General features: G+C 49.7%; 1 protein-coding gene across 2 annotated transcripts in view; it reads right to left on the reverse strand.

The window, feature by feature from the left end:
- Efcab6 (EF-hand calcium binding domain 6) overlaps positions 1-17,680 on the reverse strand; it is a 166,603-nt gene that overhangs the window by 55,467 nt on the left and 93,456 nt on the right. For both annotated transcript variants that reach the window (XM_038343334.1, XM_038343332.1), the window contains 7 exons: positions 17,476-17,535; positions 17,210-17,370; positions 16,385-16,558; positions 14,624-14,792; positions 6,650-6,764; positions 4,354-4,487; positions 630-862 (listed from right to left, as the gene is read on the reverse strand). In XM_038343334.1, coding sequence (XP_038199262.1) covers positions 630-862; positions 4,354-4,487; positions 6,650-6,764; positions 14,624-14,792; positions 16,385-16,558; positions 17,210-17,370; positions 17,476-17,535 — 1,046 coding nt within the window. The remainder of the gene's footprint in view (positions 1-629; positions 863-4,353; positions 4,488-6,649; positions 6,765-14,623; positions 14,793-16,384; positions 16,559-17,209; positions 17,371-17,475; positions 17,536-17,680) is intronic.

Consider the following 17,680-nt stretch of genomic DNA (forward strand, 5'->3'; position numbering starts at 1 on the left):
AGGCACCGCTGTCCAGGAGAGGCTGGAAGGAGGTTCCTGCATCTCCCGAGAAACTCTGTGCCTCCCTAAACTCTCACATATGGCCTGGATGGACGGCTAGAGCTGAGGAGGAGATAAGGGCATGCATTCATGTGGACAGTTCATGAGTTTACTTCAAAGGGGCACTTGAACCTTGTTCCTGTGAAGCCCTGCCCCCTGCCCTACCATGGCCTTGGACAACAGAGTGTTTCCAAGGGTTGCCCATGTCAGTCTTGAAAGACTGAGAAGAAAGTACACATCTGACTCCAGGTAGAGAAATGGACAAGTACATACGTGTCTGCATTTATACGTATGAGAAAAAGCCTGAAACAGTAAGCAGTGAGTTATGAAGTCACACCCCATAGTGGAACTTTGTGTGTCTTATTTGTTACACCTGCTATGTGGTATATGTGTGTGTATACTTGTGCATGTATGTGTGTATGCGTGTGTGTGTTTTCTTAAACTCAGAAAAAAAAAAAAAAACCAGATGGCTCCAGAGTCGATTTTGTGTCCCACTGTGGCTGCAGCAGAACCACTGGCCTTCCAGATGGTGAGGCTGGCACACACCGACAGTTCTGACCACACCAATGGCTCTGACATCACCTTCTTACCTAATGAGCCTCTGAGGGGCCTCATCTGCTCTCCAGGGTCTCTTCTCACACAGGTTCTGAAACTCTCGGAAGTTTAGGGTAACACTAAGTCTCAAGCCCAGGAGGCTGAGGAAACGCTCAAACTCACAGTCCTTCATGTTGAGCTGTAGCTGCTGTAGCAATCTGTGAAGATCATGCATGTTGATTATGCCATCCCTGTCAGTGTCTACTTTAAAGAAGGCAGAGTAGGGGTCCTAGAAACAAAATGCACACGTCAACACACTTCCCTTCCATGCCTACTAGCCATCACAACCACCCCCCTGCAGGGACACATGGAGACCCCCACCACTCCTAGCTTCCTGGCCCTGAATGCCTCTCCCGGGAGTGAGAAATCGAGCTGGAGAGTGCTGACAGCTTGGGACATCTGCATGTCCCTTGCCTGTGTATGGACGGAGGAAAGCAGGTAGGACTTCCTAGAAATTTAAAGGTCTCCCTGCTTCCTGGAGCATTTGGAATGTCTGGCCACTTCTCTTTCCAGATAAGCAAATTCTATGCCAGGTTTCACACCCAGGAGCCATATGCCCCATGCCTTCTATCTGGAAAGTAGGGAACAGACCCATTGCTCTGTCCATGGTGCTGCCCAGAGGCTCCTTGATTCCAATTTTGAATACGAAGAAACAGGTCCAAGGGTCACTGGGAACTTAAGTGCTGGCACCTCCCACAGCAGACTTGTCACACCCTCTTAGTGCCAGTGTGACTTTGGGCCAGGCATCTGACCTTGACACCTTTGGTTTCTTCATCTATAAAATTGCTAAGGAATGTGGTGTGGGAAGTCCTTCTGTATATGTGTTGCTTTTATTGGTTAATGAATAAAGAAGCTTCTTTGGCCTATGATAGTACTGGATAGAGTTAGATGGGAAAATTAAACTGAATGCCAGAAGAAAGCAGGTGGGCCACCTACAGGAGACAGACACACTGGAACCTTGCCGGTAAGGCACAGTCACATGGCGGTACACAGATTAATAGAAATGGGTTAAGATGTAAGAGCTAGTCAATAAGAAGCAAGAGCTAATAGGCTAAACAGTGATTTAATTAATATAGTTTCTGTGTGGTTATTTCAGGTCTGGGCAGCCAGGAAATGAATGAGTAGCCTTCTGCCAACAAGAATGTGCCACACTGTAGAGGCCACTTGGCATGTTTTGTGAGTGTCCTAAAATTGTTTGTCACTATGTTTGTTGCCTAAAGTCAGACAGAAATTGTGAGTCTCTTTCTGGACCAACACCCACCTTATGGCTACAATGTGCATTGTACTTTGGCTTGCAATGCTGTTGACATAGTTTTAGTACCCTTGTGTCTGTGGGTACCTCACACAGCTCTTCCCTGGGAACCTGTCTGGTGTCCTAGAGGCACCACCCAGATCCCCTCGTTCTACAGCTCCCCAGTAGAAGTTGTTCAGAACATTGAGTTGGCTTGTTCCATGTTAGTGTCTAATTAGATGCTCTGGGATTTCGTGGGAAGTTCTAGCTGAATTTGCTCACTGATTCACTCACCAAACATTACTATGTGCAATCACTGTGCTGAACACTGTGGGGGATTGTTTAGATGCCTCTGGCTCTGCCTCAGAGTCACTGCCATCCAGAGGAGAGGGGGCCCTGGGTGAAGTGCTCGGTGAGGCTGCAGACCCATCATTCATTGCTTCCCTCTAAGTCTGGCTCTGAGTTTCTCATACTCGAGACGCTAGGATGTCCAGAATGAACGAGGCCAAAGGCAAGCCTCTTGCTAATCCTCACGGGCTTCTCGCCTTGGCAGATAGTAGCTTGTTCTTATTAACTGCTCTGACCATATCCGCAGAGTCCTAAGTCCTCCCTTTCATGGCTCTAGAATGTGTCACACATCCCACTTGTTCCCTGTACCTGGAAACTGTCTTTCATGCCTAACTGCCTCAATCCCACCTAAAGCCTGGATCCCTCAAGAATCTAACAGAATCCTGGCTACCGTGTCATATACATCAGGTTATCCCTGTGCCCTGGCCATTCATGCTGCCCATCCCCTGTGCTCTGAGTCTCCCTTATAGAGAGTCCAACGTATAAACCCCATCCCTTTCTACCTTCCCCCTGCTGCTCTCAGATGCCCAAGGCTGCCTCAGGCCATGTCAGTGAGCCCTTCCTCCACAGCCACAGTGTCTGCAAAGCTGTGTCTATCTCGTTCCTTGCCTCTGCCTGCAGGCTGACTCACAAGCACAAGACTTGTGCTCCTGTCTATCTGGCTCGAGCACCAGTTCCCAGAGCAATGTCCCACAGCCATATGTGATAAAGCTTGTTGGATAAACGAGGCTAAGAGTATGCTCTGGGTACCTGTCAGGTGCTAACCCTCCACTGGGTGCAGCAGAAGCACAGCCCTTGACATATGGTCCTCTCACAGTGCTGGGGAGGAAAGACGGGAAGCAGGTAATAGCACTCCAAAGTGACACACAACACAGCAGCCAAGAGTGAGACCAGTGTCCCACCAGCCTTCAGTGCTGTGCTACTGGCACAACTGAGGACCCGGTGCCTATAATTCCCACAAGTTTACAAACTTCAGTCACTTCTCATCTCACCAGTGCCCCCAACCCTAGTGCGTGACAACCCCAAGTATCACACACAGGCCTTGCATCTGAACAGATACACTCCAGTTCCTAGCTATTGTTCAGCACCTGGCACACCATGTGAAGCCTCACATATTCACCAACTAAGCACTGATCACGCTGTGCTGCAAGCAGGTGGCAGTCACTCGGGGTACTGTGGTGAGTGGTGAAGGAATGCTGGGGATTCTGGACCAAGCTGCTTACAGACTGGGTGCCCTGAGGGCCAACTGATCTGTGGGGCTCATGTCAGGGCTTAAGGACAACAGGAAGGAAGATGAACTGGCCAAAGTTGTCCCAATGGAGAGGACAGGTTGCCCAGGAAGGGAACAGAAAATGCAAACAAGATGGGGGCCATGCCAGAGCAGAACCAAAGTGAAAAGCTGGAGTCAAGTGGGTGATTGACCAGAGCCACGTGTGGATGGAGCACCTTCAATGTTAGATGCAGACCATGAAGTGGAAAACGGAGTGTGGAAAGGTAACATGCCATCTTCCTGTGGGTCTGCTTCATTCTGCTCATTGTATAAAGGAATGGGACGAAGGAGCAGAAGCCTGGACCTGCAGAGACACAGCCACTGGTATGCTGGTACAGCTGTCCCTGCCAGCCAGGTGATCAGGTCAAGCTCAGGTTGACGATCGAGCATTTGATTTGGCCTTCAGAGTTGGGGCAGGGGCCCCTTCCTCCTCTGGGTGGTCCACCTTAAAGGACTCTGCCTTGCTGTCCCACGGTACTCTACCAAGATCCCCTCAGCAGCCAGTCACAGTGTCTATGAGTTGCCACTCACTGTCTGTGTCTTGGGCAAGAGAAGACTCCAGGCAGGGTACTCACACATGTGGTACAGACTCCAGCATGCAGTGAGCATGCAACATTTGTTTGGTGAGTGAATAAGTGCAAATGGGTGTGTAAAAGACCCTGAGTTCACTGTCCCACGTGTGGCCACGTCCCCTGAGAAGAGGGGCTCCTGATTTCTACCATCAGTGTTGACTGGGCATTTCAGCAGAGTGGGGCCTCACAGGCTGCCCATCCCACCCCAGCCAGCCCCTGTGTGTCCCCTGGAGCCACTGGGTGGGGTGTAAGTAGGGCGGAGCCTTAGAGAAACTATGATATAAAGGATCACAAGTTACCCGGAACAACTCCTTCAGCTTCTTCGTGAAGAGTCTCTGGCATTCTTCAGCCGACATGAAGTATTCATCCAAGTTTGGTTTTGAGGCAGCGTGTGGCTGCAGTGCATTAGTTTCCTGTCCACTAGGCTTAGTGTCTGAAAGGATATTAAGTGGGAGATGTCCATGAGCTCTGCGCCCACCCCATGTATGCTTCCCTTCAGAAGCCTGGTTGAGTAAGACCCCTCATGGCATGGCGTCCCATGGTCCCAGTAGAGCACTGCTATTGGCAGGACGACCTTCTTTACCCCCCAACATGTCTTAGAAAGGCTCTTATCTCAAAGGAAGTGTGGTTTCTACACCACGAGGACATAGGGCACATGACCTTAGTGTGTAACCTGTCCCATGATTGTGTCCTTTCTTGGTTCAGCTCCTGATTCCCAGGGCCAGAGGAGGACTTCTGCCTCTTTCTTCCCCCTCTCTCCAGGCTCATGTCCTAAAGACAGGATATGAAATTTGGTCCCTGCTCATTAATTCAACAGGCTTTCCTTACCACTGTATCCTTGTCAGGGGACATCATTAATGACATCATGCCAGGGCAACTTCACAGAGTTCACAGTCTTGGACTACAGAGGATTCTGCTCAGGGAGCATACCTGCCACCCCAGCACTTAACAGAGCTAACGGCGTATGGTGAGCACGTGGCACTTGTTTGGTAGTGATGGAGTGGCACTGTGTGGGTGCTCGGGCTCTGAGCTGACCTCATCACCATGGACATGCCCCTTGCACAGAGGCCTCCTTACCTATCCCACAAGGATGACAGAGCAACACGGGGGAGGGGTTCCAGAGTTAGATCCTTCCAACTACATGAAGAACTAGATTTTCACGCCCCCTTTCAGTGCAAGGAAGTGTATGGTGTGCTAGAGATGGGGCTCACAGGGTCCCTGGCTGCTCCAGGCAGCACTCTGGATTGTATGGCTAGAACTTCTGGAGCCTGATGGCCAACTGCAGCCTCCTCACTCATCCCATGCCCACCAGGAGAGGCCATCCTACTACACATTCTAGGACATGGCTGCAGTAACATGTGGGGTCTTTGGGAGGTTGCAGGGTGGGGTTAGGGCTCCCTAACTTCTTTCTTCATCTCATAGTAGGGGGGCTTGCTATTTTTCAGCAGATGACCTGATCTGATCCCTCAACAGTGACCACCTCTGACACACATGTGAGTGCACGTACACACACACACAAATATACACACACAAACACATACACGCACATGTGTGTGCCTTTCTAAGGTCACTAGCACGTGACTTTCCCTTCCTGAATGTCAAGTTAGACAGAAGGTGAGAACATTTTATAAGCTGTTCCCGTTGTCCCTGCTACCTAGTACCTTCCCCTACCCCACCCTACCAGGAGTAGGAGCTCTTGTTGTTTAAGTAGGGATGCTGCCTGGGACACGCTCTCCAAGGCAATGATGTCACCCCTCAAAGCCAGTGGCAGGGAAAGAGAGCGCCCAGGGTCACTAGAGCTGCCCAGTCACACACCCCCCCCCACACACACACAGGTTTTCTGCAGCAATGAGAAGTACACTCCTTCACAGGAACAAGAACCACACATGAACTTAGTAGCTGAGGCAGACAACTGGAAGCAGGAAGGTGACAGTCTTGGAACCTTAAAAGGGTCAGCGTTCCAGCTTTCCCTGCTCTCTCAAGACTATACTATCTACCCTCAACTGCCAGAGAGCAAGAGGCACAGGTGGCCAAGGAGGTGACTCAGCTCTGCCTTATCTCATCACACAAAATCTGGTTCCCAACTTTTTAGGGACCGTTAGGGTTGGGGCAGGACACGCCTAGGTGGTCTTGGGTATGTAACCAACTCTGGAATGTCTGTAGCCCACCTGTGAAGAGGGAGGAACAACACTCAGCAGTGGGCGGCATTGCTAATTACATACAATCATCTTTTGATTCTTTTTCTCAGCATTGTTGGTCTGAAACCAAGCCTTGTGAATGCCAGGCCAGAATGCTTTTGAGCTACATTCCCAGCCCTCAGATAGCATCTTTTTATGGAGGAAAGTCTTAACAGTGGTGAGGAGGATCTGGAGAAGCACTCTCAGGACCACCTAAGCTTGCAGTCCCGCTCCTAAAGTTCTCTCTGACGTGGTGAAATGACGGAAACACAGATAAGGTTAGGCTGAGAAGGCTTCTGCCTCTCAGCCAAGGTTGCTGTCCCATGGTCAAACTGGTGGCACAGCACTGCCAGGAAAGAGCTGTGGTACCATCTGGCCCCACCGCAGCAAGACACACGAGCATCTGCCGGCTAGCTACCTTCAAATCCCGAGGTAAAGTCCTGGTAGCTCATGCCTTCCTTCTTGTAGCCTATCTTGGAGGCCAGCTTTGCATATTGGCTATCATTCATAGGCATTCCACTTTCTTCCAGGACCTAGCAGGGAGGAGAGCAGGAGGGAGAGAGGCATTAGGGTGTCTGACCCACATTCCCCTGCTCCTCCACAGGCTCCAGTGGTCATTATTACTTGTCCTCTTACCCCGCCCATGGCTGCCGAGGGTGGGGCCTGCCTCCTGTGTCCCAGACTGGGGCAAAGGCCTGCTTGTGAGGCCTGTGAGTAAACAAAGGGCACAGGCAGTATGACACTCAGACACAGCCAGCTCAGCTTCTCTTTGCCAACGCCCTGCCAGACAAGGTGCCCAGCTCTCTCTTGTCTCTCAAGTGGCTTCTGGGTCCCATAAGCTAGCTTTTTATTTGCATATTTTCCAGGAGTCCAAGGCACAATAAAGGCAGTTTCGGGAGGGAAAATAAGATTGTCCCTCAAGTTCTATCAAGATCCACAGAAGGAAGCTGTGTGGCTCTCTTCTGGGAGGGCACCCGCAGGCACCATTTTGCCTCTCTCGTGTGAGTCCACTCGTGAAAGGTGGTTTCTGGACCCTTTACTCCAACTCCCCCCCCCCCCCCCGTTCCAGTTGTGTATATGGTGTGGGGAACAAATGAGCAAATACATCTCCTTGTGTAGCAAGCACTGGGGCAGAGCTGTCCCAAAGTCACCTTCCTAGGGGACACTGACTGGCTGAGCTGCTGTGGGTAAGACGATGGGTCAGTAGGTAGACAGGGACAATCCTCCCACAGAGGGGTTTTGGGGGTCAGTGCAGGGGACAGAAGACACAACATTCACGGTCTGAGAGTGGAGACCTTCCCAACAATGGCTGCAGTTTCCAGGCTCAGAACAGGACTGGCTGTGCATCTAGCAGGATGGCTGAACTCACTGGGCACAGAGACAGCTTGTGGGGGGCTGAGTGTGCAAGGCTGTAGGAAGAGGTGGTGTGTCTGCACAGCAGGTGTAGTGGGATAATGGATGTGTGACTAGACCGGGGAAGCCATCCTTGATGGCCTGTTTATTGAAATTCACTCCCAGAAGCCTGGCAGTGGCAGCACACACCTTTAATCCCAGAACTCGGGAGGCAAAGACAGGCAGATCTCTGTGAGTTTGGGCCCAGCCTGGTCTACAGAGAGAGTTCCAGGACAGATTCTAAAGCTACACAGAGAAACCCTGTCTTGAAAAATAAAAAAAAAATAAAATTAAAATTAAAAAAAGAAAAAAGGAAAAAAGGAAAGAAGGAAGGAGGGAGGGAGGAAGGAAGGAATTCATCCTAGGAAGGTGCAGGAGCCCCGGTTGGGTACAACATGATCTGTGCTGTCCTCCCCATGGTACCCTACACTGGTCAGGACAGGGAAAGAGTTCGTAGGTCAGGTGCCATGACACAGCCATCAGCGTAGCCAGCTATGTTCCTAGGGGCCTTGCCTTCTCAGGAGCAGCTGGCATGGGACATCAGGAGGAGGCGGAGACTCTAGGGGACACTAGCTTCCAGGCTCTATGGAATATCTTGTGAATGTTCCTATATGGCCCACTGAGCCTGCTTCCATGGCTCCCTTAGCTTGGATTGAGCCTTGGCATTGAAAAGACATATCTTGGGAGCCTGGCACTGGTGCCATCCTTTTTTTTTTTTTTTTTTTTTTTGGTTTTTCGAGACAGGGTTTCTCTGCAGCTTTGGAGCCTGTCCTGGAACTAGCTCTTGTAGACCAGGCTGGTCTCGAACTCACAGAGATCCGCCTGCCTCTGCCTCCCGAGTGCTGGGATTAAAGGCGTGTGCCACCACCGCCCGGCCGCCATCCTGTTTTGAGGATCACACTGCATGGGGGAGACGTGGACGTAAGTCGACACTGCCAGATGGTTCTGGTGTTATACACAGCCCAGAGCAGAAAGTCTGAGGACAGGCCTAAGACAGGACTGGATCCCATCGACCAGCCTCACTAACTGCAAGCCATGCGCTGTGCTGAGCCTTCCATTTCACCCCATCAGAGGCTCAGAGAAAGGACCTCTCAGAATCCTCGTAGGAAGATCTAGAAACAGAGGCTACTGACTTGCCCTGGTCACCTGACCTGGGAGCGGTAAGGCTGGGGCTCAAACCTGGTTCTGCTCACAAACCTCCTCATCCCTGTTGGACTAAGGAAACCGGGGAGGGGGGACGACAATGGGGAGTGAAAAGTGGACTGGACGCACCCGGGGGAAGAGGGAGCTGCCTGCTGTGGATTCTGGGGTCCTTACACAAATCCTAACTGGCCACACAGGGAGGGGTAACTGAAGTCTTGGCAAATATCTTGTGACCCCCACCAAATGGGTGGGTGCAGGAGGCCACTAGGGGTATGAAAAGGTCCTTTCTCAGGTGCCCCCATCTTCCCTGGAGGCTTCAAAAAGCATTTTTCCTCCCTCCCTGACTGGGCACAGTGTAGGGTTTCCAGGCACTTCCTCCCAACTCGGCGGCAGACTTTGAATGACTTGAACAGTCTAGAAGTTGCTCTGAGCACAGAACAGGCCACACTTTATTCAGGACTCATCCATCCTTTCTGGTTTGAGGGAAGAGGATGCAGGGAGCTGGAGGTGAACACTGGGAAAATGGCTGATATATCCTTCTTGGTTTGTGGGGCCTAGTCTTGGTTGTGTGCATGTGTGTGTGTGCGTGTGTGCGTGTGTGAGTACAGTGAACAGACCACAGTGTGCCGACGTGTGCTGACTAGGGGTTGTGTGGTTACTGAGGAGAGATGCTCAGTTCCAAGGCCACCCTTTGACTAGGAATCCCACACCATCTGCGCCATCCTTCGCTGTGTTCCCAGACCTGGTTCTGTGGAGGAGCCTGCCGCGGCATGGGGCACGACAACTGTTTAGATAGAACTCTGCGGCCCACACAGAAGCACCCAGAGGCAATGGGTCTCAGGAATGAATAGATGGGTTACTCACTTTGAAAAAACTAACTTCCTATTTTGAAAACAATCACACATGAATTATTCATCGCCAAGTCCTCCCACTTAGTCCTTTCACCAAAACATATGCAGCAGAGAGGAAGAAAATGTCTGCAGGCAAATGTTTCCCAGCCTGGAGGGTTGTGAAGAGCTGGGGAGCCTCACAGCCTGTCCATTGGGCTGGGTGGACCGCTCCCCAGGGCCACGGAGCACCACGGAGCAAGCATGGTCTCGCTGAATGCCCCCAAGGCACCCTCACACCTGTCTCAATGAACACAGCAGCCAATCCAGAAGACTTATCCCTAATGCCTGCCAGCAACTCACAGGCAGTGGGCCTTAGCCACAGCCTGGCGCACAGACTGAAATCTATCCAGCTAAACCCTGGCTTCTCTGGGAGACATGCTCCTGAAAACCCACCGAAGAGTGACAAACTGGTATTGAATCTCTTCTTTCTCTCCTTGGTCTCATCTGCATGCATGCGTGTGTGTGCGCGTGCGTGCGTGTGTGTGTGTGTGTGTGTGTGTGTGTGTGTGTGTGTGTATGCTTTTAGTTTTGTTAACCACGTAGGCTAGCCAGTGAGTCCCGGGAAAAGTCCTGCTGGCTTTTCTGCTAAGCTGTCGTTTGTTTATATTTTCATATATAGTAAAATTTCCAAGGCAAGGCTGTAGTTTTTAATCTCAAACACTCCTGTGTATTCCGTGAGTTGAAAGTAGCCTTTCACATTTAGTCACCGGCTCTCCAGTTCCATGTGTGTGTGCAGTGTGCATGTGTGTGCACACATGCCGAATGTGAGGCTAGTACTGGGAAGTATCCTCAATTCCTTTTCTTTCTTTTTAAGATTTATTTATTTATTATTGTAGGACCCTCACCCCTTATTCTCAAAGGGGCAAAAAAAATTTCCTACCAGAATGTTTTCCCAGGAGTATAGTGGTCTTCCCCTCTCCCACCCGGGAGATTTCAAGCATAAGGTCACTTAGCTCAGCCCAGCCAGCCACCTGGTACAGGTTGATAAAGATGATAAAGATGTCCTAACTCAGGAACAGTGGCCTTGCTCTAAGAACAAGGAAAAAGCTGACTTAATAGAATGGGAGGGAGCAAAAGTCCTTGCACCCATGCCAAAGCAGCTTCAAAAAGCCTCTTTGTAGTTATGCCTTTAAAAGCCTACCCCACAGAGGAGATACAACTCCTCTCTCTACCTCACTATAACGGGGTTAGTAGACAGGGGTTCCAAACATGTTTGTATTATGCTGATTAAACCTTGCTTATTACAGTCTGGGCCTCTCTGGTGGTCTCTCTCTGGGGGTCGTAATCTGGACACAATAATTATAAATGCAGTGTTCTGCCTCCATGTATCCCTGCAGGCCAGAAGAGGGCACCAGACCTCATTACAGATGGTTGCAAGTCACCATGTGGTTGCTGGGAATTGAACTCAGTACCTCCAGATGAGCAATCAGTGCTCTTAACCTCTGAGCCATCTCTCCACCCTCACCCCTCAAAACAAGGTTTCTCTCTAGTCTTGGCTGTCCTGGAACTCGCTCTTAGATGATGCTGGCCTTGAGCTTACAGAGCTCTACCTGCCCCTCCCAAGGCAGAAATCACAGGCGGCCATGCCCCCACAGCATTCTGGTGAGATTTGGGCATGTAAATTCCAGTGCTCATGCCTGCATGGCAAGTGCTTTAACCATGGGCATCTCCTGTCGACACTTCTCCTGCTCTTTATCCCTCACTGGGGGCATCTGAGTCTTCACAGCATCTCATTCCTTGAGTTTGGGAACTCCCTGCAGCATGGCTGGTACTGAAGATGGACTTGCAGTGAGGTACTTTAGGCTTGCCTTCCTTTTGTTTTGCCTTGCTAGGCTGAAGACATCCATTTGTCTCCACTCTTCAAAGGAGACTGGACACAAAGTTCCAAGCTGATGTGGCTCTGACTTTGTGCCCACTCACCACTAGTATGTCCTCCAGCTCTATCATCCCTGCTGATAGTTGGGTGGCTGCTTGGAACATGGCTTACACTGCTCTCCTGCTCTCTGATCTGGGTTTTTAGCATCTTGTCTCTGATTTTGTATTTATCCTAATCTGGATCTTCCGAGTTTCTTAAACTCACAAACTTAGGCTTTCTACCAAAAACTGGAATGCGCACACACACACTCAGGCACATGCACACACACATGCATACACACACAACTATTTATTTAAAATTAATCCTGATTAGGAAGGAATCCTCAAAAATTAGTCATGGTCCTAAAAACAATGTAATAATAATAATAAGGTAAGAAAAGCCTGGAAAATTATCACAGCTCAGAGGAGCCTTGGGTGCGGGGATAGCTAAGTTTAGCGTGCAATCTGGATGAAGGACCTTAAGTAGAGAACTAAGGAACTCTAAAACACCAGGAACCACAATGAGCGACCAGTGCACACTCACCATATGATGTACAAAGGGAGCGCTTTAGGCAGGATGAAGGAAATGAGTCCAGTTTCAAGCAAAGAGGAAGAGGAGGAGGAGGATATCGTGATACACAGACAGCTAGCACAAATATGTAAGGTCAGGTTGCTGGGTTGGGTTGATTTCAGCACGAAAGATAATGTCTCATGGAATTTTAGATTATATTTAAAACTGAAGCATGTGGCAAACAGTACCACAAAAGAGAAGACAATGATGACACAAAACCCACAGTTCTTATCTTTTTTGGGGGGGAATAAGAGTTTATTCTGGAGCCATTCTGAGTGACCATGACCTGGGAACACTGACTTAGGTCACCCCAAATTCATGTTTCTACAGGGAGGCAGCTTCACGAAGTTTCTATAATTTTACAGAATAAAGAAAGTCATGAATCCAGGCAACTTTAAAATACGTTGGTGGGTACACCAGAGAGGTGGGTGCAACGGGATGTAGGGAGCCATTCTATTTGCTCACGATGACTCGTGACTCTTAGCTTTTGGTAGAAGCTGGTCATCTGCTGAGTTAATTGGTTCCACAGGTTTTAATCTATTTGTCACGAGATATTAGTTCCACGTAGAGGTGGGCAAGGAACGGCTGTGCCAGGGGGCTAGAACTAGCCCAAGATAAGGTCGTTAGCCTCCGGACCCACACCATTCCAGTCTCTCCATGGCTGGAATTCTAATCAGCCAGCCAGTATCTGCAGACATGGCTTCTTTCCAGGAGTTTGGTTCACAGTACTAAAGCTCCCTGCACTTCTATGGGGGTGCAAGCAGTGAGCTGCAGTCTCTAGCATTGGCTTTACAACTGGAACGAAACAAGAGTCATCTCGTAACGGGATACCTGGGAACACTTAACCACAGAAGTAGTTGAATAACCTAATGGCAAGGACAAACAGAAAAGAAACCATATGATGTCCAGATTAGAGAAAATGGTAAGATACTCAACTCACATCAGGATAAGTGAGTTAAATGTGCTCATGAGAGGCTTGCTTGTAAGTGCTCAGTGAGTTTGAAAGTCAAAGGTAGGAAAAGACAGCACCAGCCTAACAGTCACCAAAACAAATCAGAAAGAAGGTGGCCTTGAGGCCATCAGCATCCATCTGTACCCAGAGTCACACAGATACAGGGATCTCTGTGTTTTGAAATCTATCTCAGTAACAGCCTCGGGGTGAATCACACAACATTAACAGAACATAAAAGAACCCAGTAAACAAACCCACAGACACCCGACAGACGTCACACTTCTCCCATCATCTGTGGAACCAGCAGACCTTGGTAAAGGTACAGAGCTTCTGAAAACCCATGGAGCCCAATCCTTAGGAAACTGAGCCTCCTGCCAGCTGGCCCTAGATAAAGGTCAGTGGTCAGTGTGCTGCTGCTGTACCAGTTTGGTGTGGCTACCTGCCCTGAGAATCCAGCTGCCCTTGGGCCAAGGCTGGGGCTGGAACACAGAGAAATAAGTCCAGACCCCCAAGGGTCTTGGGGGGACTTAGGCCAACGAAATGAGGTGTGAAGGACCCCAAACAAAGCTGGTAGCCCCATTAAGGCACCCTGGACAACAGGAAGTTTTGGGGAACAGGAAGTCCAGTCACTGAGCTAAGCCTACATGCCCACCTTCACCCACCACCTCCTTCACCATCATGGAGGCTTCAGCTGCTCCCCAGGGCGTTTCCTGAGCCCACACGAGGAAACCTTTCCTCTACATGCTGAATCTGGCCAGGCACCCAGAGGATATCCAGAGTACCTTCTGTGCTGACAGTGGATAGTGTCATGACAGCTCCCTATGAGCTAGCGTCATCTGAAGGGGGAACCTCAACTGAGAAAAGGCTGCCATAAGATCCAGCTGTAAGGCATTTTCTTAGTGATTGGTAGGAGAGGGCCCGGCCCATGGTGTAAGTGTAAGCCAAATAAAATCTTCGCTTTGGTCATGGTGTTTCATCACAGCAATAGAAATCCTAGCTAAGACAACAACATAGTTTCCAAAGCTTTTATCTGCAACTGCTCTAAACGGGAACACAGGGTGAAGACACCAGAAAGAACTCTTGATCTGGGCCTCTGTTTATGACTCCTGGCCTGGAGGTAGACACCAGGGAAAGAGCAGGCACTCAAGAAGAGTATTGACTTATTGGAAATTGATTCTATTGCTTTCTAGCCTGTCCACATGGCCACTACAGCGTATTAACGGAGATGCCTTCCCGAGGAACAGCCAAAGTGCTCCTGGCTGGAGCGCTCATTGTAGGAATCTTTTTTTTTTTAGAGCCTGTCCTGGAACTAGCTCTTGTAGACCAGGCTGGCCTCGAACTCACAGAGATCCACCTGCATTGTAGGAATCTTAATCAATAGTGTAAATTAACTCCTAAAGCCCATGCAGGGCCCTCAAGCTGAGACTCTTCTAGCACAAACCTGCTGGTTCCCTAAGCAAAAGTACTGTCCACCACTTCTCCTCCCTACAGCAAAATAAACAAGCAGCAACAATGAATGGAGTGTGTGGCAGTGGGGTGGAACACGCGTACCCAGTCAGGAAGGGAGCCCCACATGGCATGGGTTCCTACCTTCCGAAAATCCTCCAGGCCGATCTTCACATCAGGCTCCTTGCTGATGCTAAGAAACTGCTCTTTGAACACGGGATCCTGCTGCTGGATACAGTGCTTGAGTCTGTCGATGACTTCTTCCTTGGTCATGTTCTTGGCCTCTGTGGTTTTGTTCCTTGTGGGCTGGGTTCTGAAATCACAAGTAGGCAATGAGCTCTCCACCAGCTGACATGGCATGCCTGTCCACCGTGTATCCCACAATAGTTAGGGGATTTATTACCCCCATCAAAGTTCTAACCCGAATCAGAGAGCAGGGCTTCCTTTCTGTGCTAGTGGCCTGCAGAGCCAGGACTGCAGGGTCAGCAGCACAGTATCCGTGCAGAGAGTCCCGCTGCCAGTGCATGACGACGCCAGCAAGGCAGGGCAGGACTGTCTTTACACTAAGACTCTCCACTCGGAGCTGGGTGGAAACAGCATGCGGCCAGGCACACGTGACGGTTAGTGGTGTCAGCTGTACAGGATCTGGAATTGCCCCGAGCTACCAGGACCACCTGGGAGGGACTCTCAGATGCCAGTGAAAGGATTTTGTTGACATAAGGTAAAGGAGATGGGAAGACCCACACTAAAAGTGGGCAGCACCATGCTCTGGGCTGGGGCTGGGGTCTGACTGCACTGAAAGGAGAAAGCAAGCCAACACCAGCATCCACCCTTCTCTGCTTCCAGACTGCAGATACAACATGACCTGCTGCTTTACGCTCCTGCAGCCATGACTCCACTTCTACAGTGGACTGCTGTACGAAGAATAAAAACAGGGAAACAAAGTCAGGGCCTATGGGGAAGCGTCAAGTTAAAGCATTTGGTAGTAACTAGGTGAATGAAGTCATGGGCTATCTGTGGTAGAGCAGAGAAGTCATGGTTATCCTGAGTTTCTCTGTGGAATCAATTCACAAAATGTATTATGAGAGGGTGTGCAGTTGGAAGCTAATTCTTTCCAGGCTCTCCACAGTCTCCTAGGCCCTGCAGAGTAACAGGACATCCATCAGTGGGGCAGCTATGCAGAGCAGAGTTCCAGCCTTCCCTCTAGGAAAAGCTGCTTTATGAGCAGCTTTAACTGCCACTGTTGCTTCTCCTGGCTTTGGGGAGACATGTGGCCAGATAGTTAAGCTTTCTCTTAGAAGACATTCCCATCATCTCATGCTCAAGAGCTTTGAGAGAGAGAAATGCCAAGATGGCAACTCCCAGGCGCTGCCATTCCTGCAGGCTCACAATAGGCTACCAAGAAGCAGTTAAAACCAATACTTTTCCAGAGGAAGTAAAAGCCGGAATATCTTTTTTTGCAGCTCACTGAGTGTGTTTTGGTCGACACTTCAGACAGTTCAATCTGGCTATCGTTTTAACAGCTCCACCTAGTCACATTAGGAGATGTTAACTGTGTTAATGGGCTATGGCCAAGATTCTAAGTCCTGTGAGAGAAGAGGTGTGGATGCACGCAGGGGCAGAGCAGTCAAGTTGTCCGGGAGGTGAGAGTCTAGACTGTTGACATCAGAACAACCTCGGCAAGTGCCCCAGCTCTGGGTCTATCCCACTTCTGTTTCTAAAATCTGCAGGTGGGTTCAGTTACTGACCAGAGTTCCTCTCGCTCTAACCACGTGTGCCCAGTGCACTGTTCTTTCTTAATGGATCATAGCTCTGATGACAGAGAGCAGCTGCATGTGCCCAAGGAATGCCTCCTCCAGCGAGGTGCCGTGGTGCCCAGGCGCCTTTCCTTTGCTCTTATTTTACCTCTCAGGAAGATCTGGCTGACTCCGCTCCTCGTTTTGCAGCTTTTCGCTTAGCTGATCCTTCGGAACAGAAAGTGGAAGGATGACGGGCGGTGGGATATTGACACCGATGGACAACAGAAGTTTCTTGTACAGGATCCGTCCTGAGGCTATGTCTTGAAACTTACCGGAGAGTCTAAAGTTAAAAAACCATCAGAATGTGCTCATTTTTTAAAAAAGGCTAAAATTAAGATTTTTTTTCAAAAACTATGTGTTGGTGGATGTGTTTATGCATGTATCTCTGCACCTAAGTGCGGGTGCCCAGTGAGGCCAGAGGCACTGGAACTCCTGGAGCAGGAGTCACATGTGGTTGTGAGCGGCCTGATGTGGGTGCTGGGAACTGTTCCTGGGTCCTCTGTAAGAGCAGTTTGTACCCTTACCCCCTGAGCCATCTCTTCAGCCCAAGGCTAAAAATGAAGAAGCCCAACCCCAGGTATCCAGGAGGATTGTGATTTCCACAGGCGCTGTGCTTGCACATGCATGCATATACACAGAGACACACGTGTACACTTATAAACAAATCTTTTTAAAAAATAGAAAGCAATAGGAATAGCCAGCAATCCTAGAGACCCAGATGGGGCCTGTGTCCCCTGACTCCTTGGAGCCTCACAGTGGTTACACAGCTTCTCCATCCATCCTCTTTAATGGTGTTGGTGAGATTCAGTTACACAAAGTAAACTCTTAGAGTGCTGCTCAGTGAGGATTCAACACGGTGTCTGCTACCGATAGTATCCACGGATGTAATACAGCAGGCTGGGAAGAAGAAGGGAAGGACCTGTGAACTTACTTTACGAAGTGCTCATTCGAGAGATATGGGCAGAATATGTTTATGACTTTCTTGAAGTTATTTCTTGCTATGGTCCCTGTATCGCCAAGGTCATATGACTGCAGCATGCCGTAAAAGGCCTGGAGGTTCCTGGTGATGGAGTCAAGCACCATTTCGTCTACCTAACATAGGAGGAGAAATACATTTACCACATTGGAAGCCGGTATGCAGGCACCCTCAGAACACATGGGGATGGTATCCACAAACAGAAGGCCAGTGGTACTTACTGAATTCCAAGCCACAGGCGGAGGTGCCTTGGTGTCTGTAGAGGGGGACATTTTTCTCACCTAAGTGAATGAGAGAAACCTTATGGGTACAAGTGCTTCCTGAGGGGCAACAGGAAGCTACAGGCTTAGATTTGAAAGCTGGCTCTGCCTGGCTGGTCCAGGTTGGAGCAAAATTTCCAAAAGGGAAAACAAAGTGGATGCCAAG

This window comes from Arvicola amphibius, chromosome 9, assembly GCF_903992535.2.
Source record: "Arvicola amphibius chromosome 9, mArvAmp1.2, whole genome shotgun sequence".
Taxonomy (NCBI): domain Eukaryota; kingdom Metazoa; phylum Chordata; class Mammalia; order Rodentia; family Cricetidae; genus Arvicola; species Arvicola amphibius.